Source organism: Eublepharis macularius, chromosome 10, assembly GCF_028583425.1.
Source record: "Eublepharis macularius isolate TG4126 chromosome 10, MPM_Emac_v1.0, whole genome shotgun sequence".
Taxonomy (NCBI): Eukaryota; Metazoa; Chordata; class Lepidosauria; order Squamata; family Eublepharidae; genus Eublepharis; species Eublepharis macularius.
In genome coordinates, this window is record NC_072799.1 from 1,283,166 (window position 1) to 1,299,186 (window position 16,021).

At 52.4% G+C, this 16,021-nt stretch overlaps 1 protein-coding gene across 2 annotated transcripts in view; it reads left to right on the forward strand.

Annotated features, from left to right (window-relative positions):
• Positions 1–16,021, forward strand: part of EXOC6B (exocyst complex component 6B) — a 245,827-nt gene that overhangs the window by 175,619 nt on the left and 54,187 nt on the right. For both annotated transcript variants that reach the window (XM_054989943.1, XM_054989942.1), the window contains 2 exons: positions 776–917; positions 6,235–6,308. In XM_054989943.1, coding sequence (XP_054845918.1) covers positions 776–917; positions 6,235–6,308 — 216 coding nt within the window. The remainder of the gene's footprint in view (positions 1–775; positions 918–6,234; positions 6,309–16,021) is intronic.

A 16,021-nucleotide genomic window follows, 5' to 3' on the forward strand; every position in this document is an offset into this window, starting at 1 on the left:
GTGATTGCTTGTGCCTTGTCTCAGCAATGCTTCATCCCTGTGTTCAGATTTCTGCTTGCTTTTACATCTCGGCAACCCGTGCCCTATTGTATGGTCCACTGTATTGACTCACGCTTTGCAATCCACCTTGAGTCTTAGCCAGAAAGGTGGACTCTAAAAATAGCGATAAATAACAATGAATAAATAAAAGTATTTGGGGAAGAAGGCTAGAAAGTGGTTGAATACCAAAGATTCTAACTGAGACGTGTAGACAAGCACTCCAGCCAGGACGGCGTGGAAGGAAAGAGTCCTTGCTAAAGCCCCATTTAGCCTCCAGATGTGAGCCTTGGTTTTCCATTTGGCTTCTTCCTAATAGCCAGAGAGCCCCATCCTGGTGACATGAGGTGTATGGGGTAAGGATTGACGTCACCTGTGTCTGACGGGACTCCAAGGGCGACGTTCCCAGGGGGCAAGTAGGCCCATGACCGGCTCTCCTTTGTGCCTTCCCTGGAAGTCTCTCTTGCAGGCAGCCTCCTGGGGGGGCGGGGTGTTTCCCTGGCACAGCAATAGTGTGTCTCAATGGGCAGGTGCTCAAAGAAGCATGATGAGAGAGGAGCATTGCTCGGGCCGGGGCTGGGGCTGGGTGGCAGAAGGCCCCGGGGACAAAACACACTCGGAAAGACCGCCTCCCGCCATGGCTGTTTTTGCCTGTCTGGCTGCCCTCCTCCTCCTCTTCCCGCCGTAGTTTGGGCCTCTCGTGACCACTCCATTGAACGGTTCCCCTTTTGTCCTCCAGGGCAAAGTGGCCCAGACGGCCTGCATGTCCGCGTGCAAACACTTGTCCACCTCCCTGATGCAGCTGCTCCTGGAAGCGGAAGTGCGGCAGCTCTCGCTGGGGGCCCTGCGGCAGTTCAACCTGGACGTCGAAGAATGTGAACGTAAGGCTTTTGCTTCTCTGTGCCCTTGTGGGGGGGTGGGGGCGGCGGCAGAGAATGGTTTGGGTGGCCCCCACCCAGCTGCAGACGCTCCTCAGGCTGCGCTTGGCTGCCTCTGCTCCATCCTTGTCTTTCGCCCTCAGGCTGAGGTCCCTGGTTCTTGACCCACATTTGGCCTCCATGGCCAGTCCTTCTCTGGCCGAACTGGATGCAGCAGAGAGGCCCTGCTGAGCTTGGCAGGCCCGCTGGGGACTTCCCTGTGATCTCACCCTCCGCTGTAGGCAAAGTTCATTAACCTCCACAGGGGTTCTCTTCCTATACGGCATCTGCAGGCTGTCAGTGGTTGCAGCAACCGGGCTGCAGAGAAGAGAGAGTAAAGCCATGAGTGACCACAACAGCCGTTCTGGAAGAGCAAGGCGGACTCAGCAGCGTGGAGATGGTTTTACTCCCCTTTTCCACACCCAGCCTGCTCACCTCCGGGCACCTCTGGCAGTCTTCAGGGAGCGGCTGGACAAACACTTGTCGAGGATGCTTTGGGCTGATCCTGCAGTGGGCAGGGGGTTGGATTAGGTGGTCTGTAAGGCCCCTTCCAGTCCTGTGATTTTGTGACTCCACCTCAGCAGTCTCATTCTTTCCCCTGAGCGGCTGTGCCTCACGCTTAGGAGACAGTGGGAAGGCAGAGAGGGAACGAGCAGCAAAGGGCTGCGAAGTTGAACTGACTGTGAATGTATGGTTTCCTTCCCCCAAATCTGCACCTGCTGCAGGAGCCTTATGTGTGCAGGTTACATGCAACAAACACCTCTGGCATAGGGCAGGGTCTGCCCTCCGGGACGTGTAAAGCACGGAACTTGCAAGAGACGCTCCCCGAGCCGGCCATGGACATTCTGCGTAGTCCCTAAGGGCGTGGCTTTCTCCTTCTGCCGTCCTGAGGGTCAGCATAGCACCGCTTCCGGGCTGGAAGGAACGCCCTCTCTCTTCTGACCGGACCGGGGCTAGGAGCTCCCCGCTCTCCCGGAATGGTCCTGGCAGACAGGAAGAGGGCTCCTGCTGGAGCTTCAGTACCTGGGCTTAATCTCTGTAACCTTCTGTCGTTTGGTTGGGTTGTTTGTTGTAGTAGCCCAGCTTTGGTTTCAGTGCAAAAGGCTGGCTGTAAATGAAGTAAGTAAAACTCACTGGGGAAAGAAAAAACTTGGTTGGAAGGCAGAACGAAGACATGGAGAGCAATCTCTTCCAGCAGAGCTCTTCCCCAGACTTGGAGCTCCGCTGTTGCACTGCAGAGTTTCCTGAAGATAAACGCGGGGAACTAGGAAAGGCTCTCAGCCTCAAGGAGGCCGAACCCGGTTTCCCTCTGGTGTGGACCTGAGGCACCCAAACTCCGCAGGAGTGCTTTCCCTTTTGGCCGCCTGATGCTGCTGGACTTTTCCGGGTCTGAAGCCGGGGCTTGGGGGAGAGAGGCCGTCCTCAGTAAAGCAGTAAACGCTGCGCCGGGCCGGACTCTGCTAACGAGATGCTGTCAGATTCCTTGGGCAGACGCATCTGTAGTGGCCGGGGCACTCTTGGTGGCTGTTTCCAGCAGAAGGGGGGGGGCAGGGGAGCTCAGGCGTGTGCCCTGGAGCTGGAGAAGCCCCCCCCCCCCGGGGCAGTGCCACCGGATTAGAGCAGAGGTCCCCCGGGAAGCCTCGCGTGGTGTCCCGTTTGTCCTCCAAACGTTGCCTTTGGTGCACTGCTCCCACCTCTGCTTCCTTAGCCAAAGCGAGAGGTGTAGCAGCAAGCACTGCCAGCCATTGGCTGCTCCCCTTCTAGAAGAGCCCAGCTTTAAGGTTTGCAGTGTGATAGGACAGGCCTGGCTGGGATGTTGAGTGGTGACGTTCTCCAGAGAAGGCTGAAGTTGAGGGTGGCCTAGAACGTGCGCTGAGAGGCCTGAGTCGTGTACTCTTGCAAAGGGCCAGTGGCGGTGGTGTGGGCCTCTCTCTCTGCGTGTGTCTTGTTGCTGCTTTTCAGCCATCAAAAAGAAAGCCCTCAACAGCCAGTGCGGGTCTTCCTCCCTCCCTCCCTCCTTGAACTCTTTCCTTTTTTCTTTGTCAGCTGCTCAGTGGCTCCTTAGCCCTGTGTTTAGGGAGCTGTTTTGGAAAAGAGGATCGAGTCCTGCCATAACCCGCCCTGGGTGGGTGGCCCCAGCCTGTAGGCCTCGCAAAGACATTACTTCTTTGGCCTGAACACAAGTCCTCCAGCCCCCTCAGCTGCCCCGAGGGCTTTGTACCCAAACCAGCCCCATTCTCTAGCGATTTTCTGCTCAAGGGGGCCGTGCCGTAGGCGGCTTGTTCCATCTCTCATCGGCTGCAGGGAAAGCAAGGCAGCCGGGTCAGGCGGTTTCCTGGGTAGTGCTGCATTGGGTTGTTCTGCGCTAATTGTCCTGACACCTGACGGAGGAGCTGAAGAGAAGAACTGGCTGTGCCCTCCTTGGCTGGGTGGCGGCTTGAATTCAACAGCAGGCTTTGCCTCTGCCAGGAAATTGTAAACTGGTGCTCCAAGTACGACCTCTGGCTGCTGAGAGGTGTGCTCCGAGAGAGTGGCCCCGTGAGCACACGCCATCTGAAGGCGTAACATATTACATGCCATGTGCTGACTAAGGGCTGCCTTTGGTTCCTGCCTCCCACCGTTCAAGCCGCAGGTTCAGGGGAGGATTTGTCCAGGATGGTGGGCGGCTGAGAGATCTTGTCTAGCAGAGCTAAGTAAAGGCCGGGTGGAGGATGAGCCTGAATAGGAAGCCATGGAGGAGGCCAAGAGCAGCGATCTGCGTGTCGGTCCAGACGCAGGGGCAAGATGGAATGAGGACCGCGATCACCAAGCCCTGGCCTCCGTTCCTGGTTCTCCAGTCAGGGATCTCTTAACAGAAAAAAATCCTCCTCTGCCTGAAGTGCCACGCCAGTAGCGGGCTTGGTGGACCAAAGGCCTGACCAGGCATGGCAGCTTCGCATGTTGCTGTGGAGGCACAGAGGACATTGAGGGCATCAGTAGATCTCGAGAGCCAAGCAGCTTGGAACTGAGGTCAGACCTCATAGCAACCAACTGCTTGCCTCAGTGGCCGAACCGTGCAAGGTAGCAAGGGTGGACACGTGTCCTGGCCCCTCCCCTTTGTTGCAAGTGTGCAAGAAAGGCAACGCTCCCTGTACTTGATGTGGCATGAGCTGTTGCGGGGAGCCAGAGGTTGTGTCCAGTGTGGGAAGTGGGCGCTGCAAATGGAGCCTACGCAACACCCTGCCGTGACCACATTCTAAGCAGTGTGCATCTAGTTCCTCCTTCCGTGGGAAGCTGTTGGGCGGAGAAGTTCTCTGCACAATGAGGAGGAGATGAATGAACTGATTACGGCAGAGTGGGCTGCAGATGACGGAGCTAGTCTTGCTCTGCGAATAAGACTCGCTGCGACAAAGCTAACAGTAATAAGAGCCAGAGTCCGCCGCAAGATGTTACTGCTCTAGTGCCAAGTGAGCGGGTCTTCTTTGTGAGCAGTAGGGCAGCGTAGCCCTGTGGCCAGTCGCTCGCACCTGTGCCCATGTGGGCTTGCAGCCCTCGGCTTGGGCTGCCTTTCTGCAGAGGCCCGAGCAGGGGGCCTTCTCTCTGTGCGCATCCCAGTTCTCGAGCACACAACCTTCACCCCTCGCTGAGGTTTCCACCTTCTCGTCAAGTTTAGCAGGCAAGGATTTTTCAGCATGGGACATCTGGTGCCTCTTGTGGGGTTGAACTGGCTTCAGCCAGAGGAGCTGCTTTGCTTCGGCCGGCAACCTAAAATCTAGTTGCCGAGAGCTGGCCAGTGCCAGATACTTGAGGGATTGCTGGAGACTGGCTCCCAAGTAACTCACCTGTCCTCAGTTGCTCGTGCTCCACTTCTGACCTACGATTGGCCCAGAACTTCCAGCAGCTGCTTGGGGCAGGAATCTGGATGTCTTTCGTATTACCTTTTTATCCCACCGTTCCTCCACGGTGCTTTGGCCAGCGTTCGTGGCTCTGCCCCCCTTCCATTTTATCCTCAAGAAAAGCCTGCTGAGGCCAAGCGGGTGACTGGATCAAGGTCATTCTGTGAGCCCCGTGGCATTTGAACCTGCGGTCACAGGTCCTCATTCAACACCGCACTGGGCCCCAGTACAGCAGCCCGCAGTCCCAGAGGGGCTCCTCAAGGCCCCCTTGCTGGGTCGTAAGGGGTGCACTTCTTGGCTTGCGTGGCCACCTGAGGAGACTTGGGCCAGCCCTGCCTGCTTCTCCAGAGCTTTGACTTGGTGAGCTACTCTTCAAAGCCACGGTCATTTCCACTGGATGGTCACACGTAGTAGCGACACCGTTAGGGATGCCGCCTCGATGCTCTAAGCAGGAGCCCTCACCTTCCTTTGAAAAGGCACCTGGTTTTTATAAAGGGTGCTTCTGTGTTGGCAAAAAGTCATTCTTCCGTGTTGTTAGAACACCAGGACTCGAGTCCAGTAGCACCTTAAAGACCAACAAGACTGCGAGGGTGTAAGCTTTCGAGAGCCAGGCTCCCTTTCACGTGGTTGGGGCATTCATCAGCAGCCAAGACAGCCTCTGGCTCAGCCTGTCCGAGTCTTCCCCTTTGCGTTGTGAGTGGTGCTGTTTTTAAATGGCACAGCTTTGACAGTAAACTCTGGATAATGACGCCAACGGGATCCAGGTGGAGAAGCCCCTTCCTGCTCTGAACTGCTGGTCAAATGGCTGCTTTGAATGAATGGAGGTTCTGCTAAGCATTGGTGGTTCTCTCTGTTTTTGGGTTCTTGTGAAATGTCAGAGAAGAACTTCTGCTCCAGCACAATCAATGGAGCTGGCTGGTCTCTCTCTCTCTTTTTGCAAGGCTCACAGCGGCGGGCGTGAAAGTAGCAGATTCCTTCAGTTACCCAAAATATAAATAGCTTTCCGTACTGAAAAGGGTTTCACCGCTGAAGATGTGAGATTGTCTTGAAAGGGGAAGTTTTTCCATTGCGCCCCCCCCCCCCCGCCCCCACTCTCCCTCCATTCCCCCGAATGTCTTTTTTCTTTGCAGATTGTTTGTCCGTTCACAAAACAAATACTCCGGAGCCCAGTGAGGCTCATGGGAATAAATTTCAGGTCGAATTAGTAGAGTTTCCTTGCTGTCAGGATGGTGGGATTAATGGTGTTTTGATGACACAAATTTTGAAGGCTGAACAAAAAACTTGCGGGGCGGGGGACCTGACTCCTCCTCTCCCTCAGCCCCTGTTGTCTCCGCTGTCATCCGTCTGCCAATCTCCCTGTCCATGGCGAGTTAAAAGCGCTTTTTATCCTCTCTTCTTTCCCACAGAGTTTGCCAGATCCGGCCCAGTGCCTGGGTTCCAAGGGGACACGCTGCAGTTGGCCTTCATCGACTTGAGACAAGTACGTCTTTGTGTCCTGGCTTTTTGTTTTTCTTTTAAGATGTGTGACTGAAGACCATCAGGTCCTAAGGAGTGGGGGAAGGAGGCGGGGCCGGGTTGGCAAGCCAGGCCAGAGGGGCTTCTGTTCCTCCTCACCACCACCTCTCACGGCTCCGCCCAGTTCCTTTCGTTTGCACCTACCTGTTGTGTACTCGTCTGGGCCTCTTGGGCTAATGGGCGTCTGAGGATGGATGTTGGCCTTGGAAAGGAATATGAGAGGTGACCTCAGGCCTTGAAGAGGTGGATTCCTGGTTGGCCCCTTCTGAACCAGCAGAGAGCTCATTTGGCCCTGCTTTGCATAACTGCTGAGCAGGTGTTGCAAGCGGATGGAGCACTGAAGCGGAAACAACTGCACATGCCCACATGAATTTTTGGTTTGTGCATAATGCCCGTCGAAGGGGTTTGCATTCTGCGCTATGTAAGCCAGTTGTGTGTGTGTGTGTGTGAGTGTGTGGCCATATCATTCTGTCTGGCAAGGGCAAGCATTCTTTCTCCCAGACCGCTTCCCATCCCCGGTGATAAAACTTCCGTTCATGAAGACGGTCACAAAAGGCTACACCCGCTGAGGGGGTCTCGTTGGCCTCGTTGATTGTAGTGGGGAGCTGGGGGTCCCTGGGGCTAGCCAGTCTCTCTTAGGGAAGCAGGAAGGAGGCCGTTTGTTATGGGGAGAACTCGGGACTAGGGACGATGGTAACCAGCCTGGGTGAGGAGTCTCATTTCTGCCATCTCTCAGCAGCAAAGGTGGACAGGCGAGGACAGAAAATCTGAATGCAGTGATGCAATGATTGTGGTCCTAATCTTGGCCCACCCAAGACCCCCGGCTTTGTCTCAGTTGCCCTGAGGATGCAATGCTGACGCGGGCCTGGGTCCGAAGCAGCAGCACTCTCTGGATCAGCGTGGGGTTCTTTGGAAACCCGCACCAGCTCCCGTGTCGGAGCCAGTCACGTTCTCCTGCTCCCCCCCACCCTCCAATTTGGTGTCAAAGCAGCTTCTGCTGACTCCCCATCCTGATCGGGACAATCAGTCCATAACGTTATGCTCTCTGTTCCACTGTGGGTTTGATAGCTGACACCAAACACTTTGAGGTCATCATCTGCCCTTTGGTCTGGCTTCTTCGCAAAATGGCCCCAGTTACTGCGGAGGGAAGAGAAGAGCCCCAGTTTCATGTGGAACGTAACAGCTGACGTAACAATATGATGGCTTCGTTCCCTGGTACATCTAGCACGATTGTGGCCCGCCAGGTGCGACAGGGAAGTCCACGAGCAAAGCATCCCCTCCCGTGTCCTCCTACCGGAGCCCGGTGAGCCTGTAAAGGGCGGGTCTTCCCCGGCTAATGTCTATACTGTGCATTTATCTCATCCTTGACAAAAATGGCATTTCCACAATGGAGTCAGCCAGGAGTCCTGTGGCACCTTAAAGCCTGGCCACTTTTCATTCCAGTAGCAGCTTTCCTAGTCAGGAGTCTACTTGGAGCCCAGTGCTTCCAGGGAAATGGGCTCTGGCTAACAACAGCACCTGCTGAAAGAAAAGCGTGCTAGTTCTTTAAAGTGCGCCGGGCTCTGGGGTGTGTCTGCGCCAGTGAGTGGTTGTAGCGTGCATTCCTCACTAACAGTTTCTCCAGGTAGTTCTCTTCTCTGTGTCTAGAGTGACAGACATCTCTCTAAAACATACGACCTTGGCGCGGCTGCTTATTTTAGCTGTAGCCTGCCCTATCCCAAGGATTCTCAGCAGGTAGCGTCATTTGGTATAAAACATGGATCCTGGGCCCCAAAGTACGCAGCCGAGTCACGTGTCCAGTTTTCAGGCTATAAGCCCATCACGTGCTCCAAAACCCCATGCCTATGGAGACAGCGGCAGCGGCTGCAGCAAAAATACATGCCCAGGTTCCGTATGCATGTCTGCCACTGGGTGATTGTCAGGGGAAACGGTTCTATCATGTCATAAAAAATGAATGAAGAAAGAAAAGGAAGAAGGTGGAAAGCCATAATCCCAGCCCCGCGTGCTCTGTGGCCAGAGGGATGCTGTCTAGCTCAGAGGAGAATGACTCGGAGGCAAGAAAGCATCTCAGCAGTACACGCTTCCTTGATAGGAATAGAGACTTGAGGAAAATACAACTCTAAATACCCACTCATTTCCCCCCTCCCAGCTAGACCACAGGTTTGTGCAGGAAAGGGTCTGGGAATGCATGAGGGTAAACTGTAACATTTCAGACAGTACAAGGTCTCTTCTGTGAGCTTCAAAGAAAAGAGATAAGACAGCTTTGTTCTCAGGCTGCTAGAGAAACAAGAGTGATGGTTAGAGCATTTGCAAAATGAAATCTAGGTACAGCATGAGCAATGGTTCAACGCATAGAACAATGGCATGGATGTAGGGGCACAGACACGACAGTTTGCTGCCGCTCTGCAGTCTTGGCATTGCTGGAGGCAGATGGGGGTGGGGATGCCACAGGTGGCGGGAATGAGGGGCAGGCTCCAAACGGCTGATGAAAGGCTCCTCGGGGAGGTGGAAGGGAGGGCAGCAGTGGCCACGGAGAGCTTTGCCCTGGCGGTCCTTGGCATAGAACATTCCCCTCCCCCCCCCACTTACTCGCAAGGGCACAAACTTTTCAAGTTCCCCCCTATTTCCCTTTTTAATTCTTTAATACCTCTGGTGTGCAGAAGGTTTTGTTTTCTTGACCAACCCTAAGAAACGATAGATGAAAGTGCGGAAGTGTTGTTGCCTGAGAGACAATATGGTGGCCTTCCAGATGTGATGTCTTTTGGTGCCTCATCCTGTCCTTGGTGAAGACAGGTCTGTGTTCTCCATGTTCATCACCTATTGCATGGCGGCCCCTTCATTTCCGTGCAAAGCGAAGGAAGTTGCCTCTACCGACGGATACTTTTGGCTTTGCATGTATTCTTTCTTTATGGGGAAGAAACGGAACTTGCAAATATGCTGAAAGAATGCCATGTGATCAGAAAGGGCAAAACCCGAGTTGGTGGACTGAAGCATATCATGGGCCTAATCTCAGGCCTGTTTTCAGCAGGAGAGATTCAAGCATGAACTGAACTTCCATTCGCTTCCTGCACTGAGGATGATTAAACATCTGTTGCTTTTAAAATCACAGCCTGCTTCAGGATCATACTGTTGCCCGAAGCTACTGCCGCCTTTACCGCCGAGTCATTTGCTGTTTAAGAAGAGTTAGGGTTTGCAAAGTTCAGCAAAATATTTCACGCTGATAGGTAGTCCTTAATACTGTCATCTCTTAATGATTTTATCGGGCGGTTCATTTTCTAAATGTCCGCCTGATCAGGTCGACGCCTTTTCGTAGTTTCAGAGGCCAGAGGTATATTTGTGGCTTCCCTTCATCCCCCCCTTTCCCCCTGTGATCCAAAAAAGGAGGAAACTGCTTTCAGCTTCATTGCTGACATGGGCTATATTTTGTATTTGCTGTTTGCATAAAAACTAAAGCATGGATACTTTACTTCATGAATATCTGACAGTACTGTTTTACGTAAGAACCCACACCCTAAAATATTTCCATAGCTCCAGATTTTCTAGAAATGTTGCATCTCCCTGTTCGCTTGTTGGAAAAATTTATTTGTATGTAGTTCCAGAGCAAGACTTGGGGGTCCAGTAGCACCTTAAAGGCCAACTAGATTTCCATGGTTTGGGCTTTTGAGAGTCAAGAGTTCTCCATATCCGTGCCTTGGTGTGAATAGGCACATCAGAGCAGGGACAGACGGTTTTCCGTTCATGGCTGCCACGTAATTCAAAATGGTTGCTCTTTCCACAGGACGGATATTGGGGGTGGGAGCGTGGGGGTACATGCAATGTCCCTGGTGCTGAGCGGAGCCTGAACGTGGTCTTAAGGACAGAAGGAGAGCCCGGCAGAGCAGGCAGAGCCTTCATTTCCTCCAGCACCCTCTTTCGCACAGTCACCAACCAGATGCTTCCGGGAAGCCCACAAGTAGGGCCTGAAGGAAAGCCCCCCCACCCACCACCACACACACGCCAATTTTTAAAAAATTTGCTTCATTTATAGACCACCTTTCTCACAAAATAAAACAGGAATACAGTGGCAGGCTGCTTTAAAGACTTAGCAGAATTTTTCCTAGCATTTTACTAGTCTTTTAGGTGCCACTGGACTCTTGGCTTATGTTGCTGCTAAAGACTAACTCAGATTCAAGGCCGATTACAACATTTTAAAATAACCGTTTAAAACTTTTGGTCAACATTTAAAAGCTGCAATAGCCTCCCTTTGTAAATGTGCTGCCCTGGACAGTTGTGTTAGTGCCGCCTGCAGAAGGATGCTGTGGCAGGACCCTTGTTTGGTCCTTTGTGCCACCAGGTGGGCCACAACAAAGAGTGCTCAGGTGGGGGCAGCTGCTGCTTTTGCCCAGCTCTGTGCTGTCGATGAAGAGGGGCGCTCCATTCGGCCATCATAGCGAGCAGCTGCTGAGGCGCCTATCCTTGTGAAAAGTGCTTCACCCCCTTTTAAAGCTATCTGAGATCATGGCGGACATAAGAACTTAAGAACATAAGCAAAGCCATGTTGGATCAGGCCAGTGGCCCATCCAGTCCAACATTCTGTCACACACAGTGGCTAGAAATCCAGTGCCATCTAAAGGACTGTCAGTGAGGCCAGGACACCAGAAGCCCTCCCACTGCCTTCCTTCCAGCACCAAGACAACAGAGCACCACCTCCCCACAAAGAGAATACCATCTATCTCCTGTGGCTAATAGCCACTGATGGACCTCTGCTCCATATATTTGTCCAGTCCCCTCTTGAAGCTGGCAATGCTTGTAGCTGCCACCACCTCCTGTGGCAACGAATTCCATGTGTTTATCACCCTTTGTGTAAAGTAGTATTTTCTTCTATCTGTTCTAACCCGACTGCTCAATAATTTCATAGAGTGCCCATGAGTTCTTGTATTGTGAGAAAGGGAGAAAAACACATCTTTCTCTACCTTCTCTAACCCGTGCATTATCTTGTAAACCTCTATCATGTCTCCCCTCAGTCGTCTTTTCTCCAGGCTAAAGAGCCCCAAGCACCTCAATCTTTCCTCATAGGGAAAGTGTTCCAACCCTTTAATCATTTTAGTTGCCCTTCTCTGTACTTTTTCCAGTGCTATGATATCTTTTTTAAGGTGTGGCGACCAGAACTGTACACAGTACTCCAAATGAGGCCTCACCATCGATTTATACAGAGGCATTATGATACCGGCTGATTTGTTTTCAATCCCTTTCCTAATAACTCCTAGCATAGCATTAGCTTTTTTTATGGCAGTCGCACACTGTGCTGACGTTTTTAGTGAGTTATCTATCATGACTCCAAGATCTCTCTCTTGGTCAGTCTCCACCAGTTCAGACCCCATCAACTTGTATTTATATTTTGGATTTTTGGATGTTTGTTTTTTGGATTTTTGGATGTTTGTTTGTTTACATCATTTATAGTCTTCCTTTCTCACTGAGACTCAAGGCAGATGACACAGTGCGAGTCCGTACAGTCAGTATCAAAGACATTTTGACGAACATGTATTGAGTATATATATGTGCAAGTTTGCAAAGTTTTAAAAATCAGCAGAAATCCAATGCAGAGCTGAAGAAATTTTGAAACACAGCATATGCAATTCTACGACTGGCATATTAGACAGCATAGGAGCTATCCAGTAGGATCATACTTACGGCAATAGTAGTGACATCTACGGTCCCTCAGTATTTACAGCAATAGTGCTCAGAATACTCCCCGCAGAACAGCAAGAACAGAGACCCCCCCCCCTTAGCTATTTTTGAAAATGGCTTGAGGGTGAGACAGGAGGAGCCCCCCCCACCGGTGGCATTCGAAGGCCTTTGGGGCTCTCCTTGATTTTTTTAACAGCCATTCCCCACAGCGGCTGTGTGGCTGCAGGAGCCCAACTGTTTAAAAACCTGCATGTCTAGTTTGACCCAGAGATGGTGGAAATCTGCTTGTATCATTGCTTTTCCAGATCAAGAAATTACATCTGTGTTAACCACAACAGCATGAAGATTTAAATGGCTTTGCAAACGAGTGTTCTCCAAAGAGGTCACCTCGCAGTTCTCCCTGTTGTGCTCTGAAGGCTGCTTGGGGCTTCGTACCTAAAACGTCCTGCAGACATTTGAGAGTTTGTGTAGAAAATGCATTGCTGGCTGCTTAAATCCCTCCCCTCAGGGGGGAGCAGCTGGCAGACGGGGTCTGGGAGGCAGTAAATGCATCCCTGACAGAGGAAGGTGAAGCAAGCATGGTGTGTCCACGACTAAAGGAACCTACTCTGGGCCCAAGAGAGTGGAACAAGGACTCAAATGTACCATTCCTGAGCAAAGGGACGGGATGAATAGTGGCTGCGCAGCAGTTTGTTTGGATCCCTTCCAAGTGTGGCTATGAGGCTGAAACAGCCTTGGTCACCGGGAGATGGATGGGAGGGATGCCGCCCTGGTCATTCTCCTGGACCTCTTGGTGGTTTTCGGTGCCATTTATCGTAGTGTCCTTCTGGACTGCCTTTTAGGGTTTGCATTGGGGGGTCCATTTGGCAGTGGTTTCAGTCCTACCTCGAAGAAACTGGGATACTTCCTGTTCTGAATGGAGTTGCCCTCCTAGTAAAGGAAGAGTTTTGTAGCTAGTGGACCCAGGCCTCCTGCTGGATAAACCGGTGGCAGTCGTGCCAGGGCTGCCTTTCACCAGCTGTGGCTGTTCCTGGGCAGGAAAGATTTTACCCACCCTGGTAACATCTGGATTAGATTACTGCATCTGGATTAGATTACTGCAATGTGTTCTATGTATGGGTGCCCTTGAAGACTGGAAGTTACAGTGAGTGGGTACAGTATACATTGGTCAGAACTGGGTGGATCGTTGGAAACCTATCACTCCAGTCTTGTTCCATCTATACTGGCTCTCAGTTTGCAGGCCCAGTTCACGGTGTTGGTATTGACCCTTGAAGCCCTAAATGGCTTCAGGCCAGCATACCTTCTCCTGTATGAACCTACTCATTCCCTCCATTCAAGTTTGGGGGCCTTGCTTTGGGTGCCCCTGCCACCTGATACCAGATGAGTGTCAAGTAGAGAACAGCCCTTAATCTTGTGGTGGTGGGGGTGGTGCCAAAACTTCAGAACTGGCCCCCCCCCCCGGAAGATTCTCCCTTCCCTCTCTCATTGTCTATCCCATCAGGTGAAGGGTGTTTTGTTTTCTTTGGCAGTCCCTCACTGATTCTTATTAGCCCCCGTTCCTGTTTGTATATGTTTATATTATATTATATTTAAGTGTGTGTGTGTAAAGTGCATTTTAATTATTGAAATGTTTTAATATTTGCTGCCTTCGGGACTCTGAACTGGGTGGGTGGAAAGGCAGCAGAGAAATGGTTTAAATAAAATAAAAATTCTTCCCCTGCTTCAAATGCAGATCTGAAGAAATGGGATTCCTCCTTCTGCCTTCCCTCTGTCCTTGCTTGAACCCGTGCCAGCCCAGCAAACCTTTCTGGAGAATGGATTAGACCTTAGTGGATTTAGGCGTTCTCCTTGAGCTGCCTGTTTTATAGTGAAAAGTGCTATCTGCCTTTCTCTTTCTGTGTTTGAACACTAATTGTGGTTGTTGTGTTGTGGGTTTTTTGTCATTGTTGGTTGAGAGCCAGTCTCAAAATCTAAAAGTCTCCCTTTGATATGTTTATCCTTTCCCGGTCGGTAATGCTTCACGCTGCAGCGTTCTTCAAGGCCTCCCTCTTCTCCCGCCCGTGTGCGGCAGCGGAAGTTTACGTGAAAATATCCCCAGCCGGAATGTCTTCTGCAGATCACAGACTCGGGTGTGTGTGTGTGTGGGGGGGGATTTCACACTGTAAGGAGGGGTGGGGTGGGGGACGGGTTTTTCTGCGGGCTTCAGAGTTGTGTGCACTGATTCCTTTTTCTGACAGACTAGTCGGGAGACCTGACCCCGGGTTGGGGAATAAGTATGTAGAGCAGGTCATGACGGCAGAGGGGGCGCCCCGTACTGCTGGCGGACAGTCCTGTCCGATTATCTTTTCCCTTTTTCAGCTCTCGTGGCAGGTTTCCTCCGCAGCACTGTGCAGTGCCTGAGGGTATCGGGAGACTGAAATGGTTTCCCTGTTTTTATCCAGATATTCGCCACCCCAACTCCAGGCTTTGGTTGCTAACAGGGACCGGGGGGGGGGGGGCAGGGCTTGGCACACCCTCGGTCCTGGGTTCAACCCCCTGCATCTCCAGTTTTTAAAAAACCAGGCAGGACGCCGCCCCCCCCCCCCCAGTGCTGGCACACACACACACAGGCTCCTGCTTCAATAACACATGGCAGAAGGCAGGGCCTGACCCCTCGGAGGAGGAGGAGGGGTTCATAGTTTCTCCCCAAGGTCCATCCTCTTGTGCCAGTGACAGTTCAGGCAGCGACACTCTCACTGGAGTTCAGGGTGGATTTGGAGTCTTGGCTGCGACTTCCTCTGCTTTGGAGAGCTCAAGCCAGTCTTGCAGCTGCCTCCAGCCCAGCCTTTGAAGGAGAGCAATTAGGTGAGCGTCGCTCAGATATCGAGCCCAAGCAGCGAGCCAGGCCGGCAGAACCCCCTTTCCCGTCCCTCGCAGAAGGAAGCATCAGCACGTTAAGGAATGCCGGGCAGTCCCCAGTGGGTCTGCTGGGCGCTTGAGAGGGTGGCACCCTGTCCCTTCTTGCTTCCCTTGCTAAACACTTCCTGCTACTTTGGAGTCTTCGTCCAGGCAGCCAACCTTCGGTCTGCTCCATGTGGCAGTGGTGGCCCTCAAGATGGAGCGAGGTGTGAGATCTCCTTCTCCTTAGATGTCATCCGCAAGGGCCCCTCTCCTCTGTGCCTAGGGACTGTCCAGCAATGCTGTCCTCCTCTCTGCCCCCCCCCGCCCCCAGTACTGCAGCAGCAGGCGTTCTCCCCAGGCGCTGTACCGCCTCCATCAGCGCTAGGCTGCAGGCCCCTCCACAGAGCCCCAGGCCACCTTCCCCATCAGCACGGTGGTGGCTGACACCAGTGCCCAGCCCTGGACAACAGCCCCTGGCTGTGCAGCCTGCTCAGCTTCCTCCTGAAGTAGCCCAGGTGACTCGACCTCAGCCAGGCCCGCAGGAGGTCTTTGGCTGCCCAGGTGGGGCAAACACAGGCCCATGCCACCAAGGGAGCCACCAGAGAAACTCCTTGGCTGAAAATTGTCCACAGTTAATATTTGTCCTGGTACCTGGCTGTCTGGTGTTAAAGTGTTCCTGCTAAGTTAACACAGGGAGGGAGACAGGAGACAGCTGAACTTCCAGGGAACATCTCCAATCACAGCAGAAGAGATTGGCTCAAGTGGGCCAGATTAGGTCATTAACCTTTTTTGGCACCTCCCAGTGAGAAGGGCTTCTCCCTCAATCCCCATTTGAGCTGCGTGGCTAGCAGACAGGTTGTCCTTAGCCCTGCTCATTAAAGGGCACGGTAACTCCATTCTTCTGCCTTCTTTCCTTCCCAGCCTTCTCCGTATCAGCTGCCCTAGGGACTTAGAAGGCAACCCAGCCACCACTCCATCTGTGTTAGTTTGTAGTTGCAAAACAGTAAAGGGTCCAGGAGCACCTTTAAGACGAACCAACTTTATTGTAGCATCAGCTTTCGATGTATCTGATGAAGGGAGCTGTGGTTCTCGAAAGCTTACAATAAAGTTGGTTAGTCTTAAAGTTGCTAC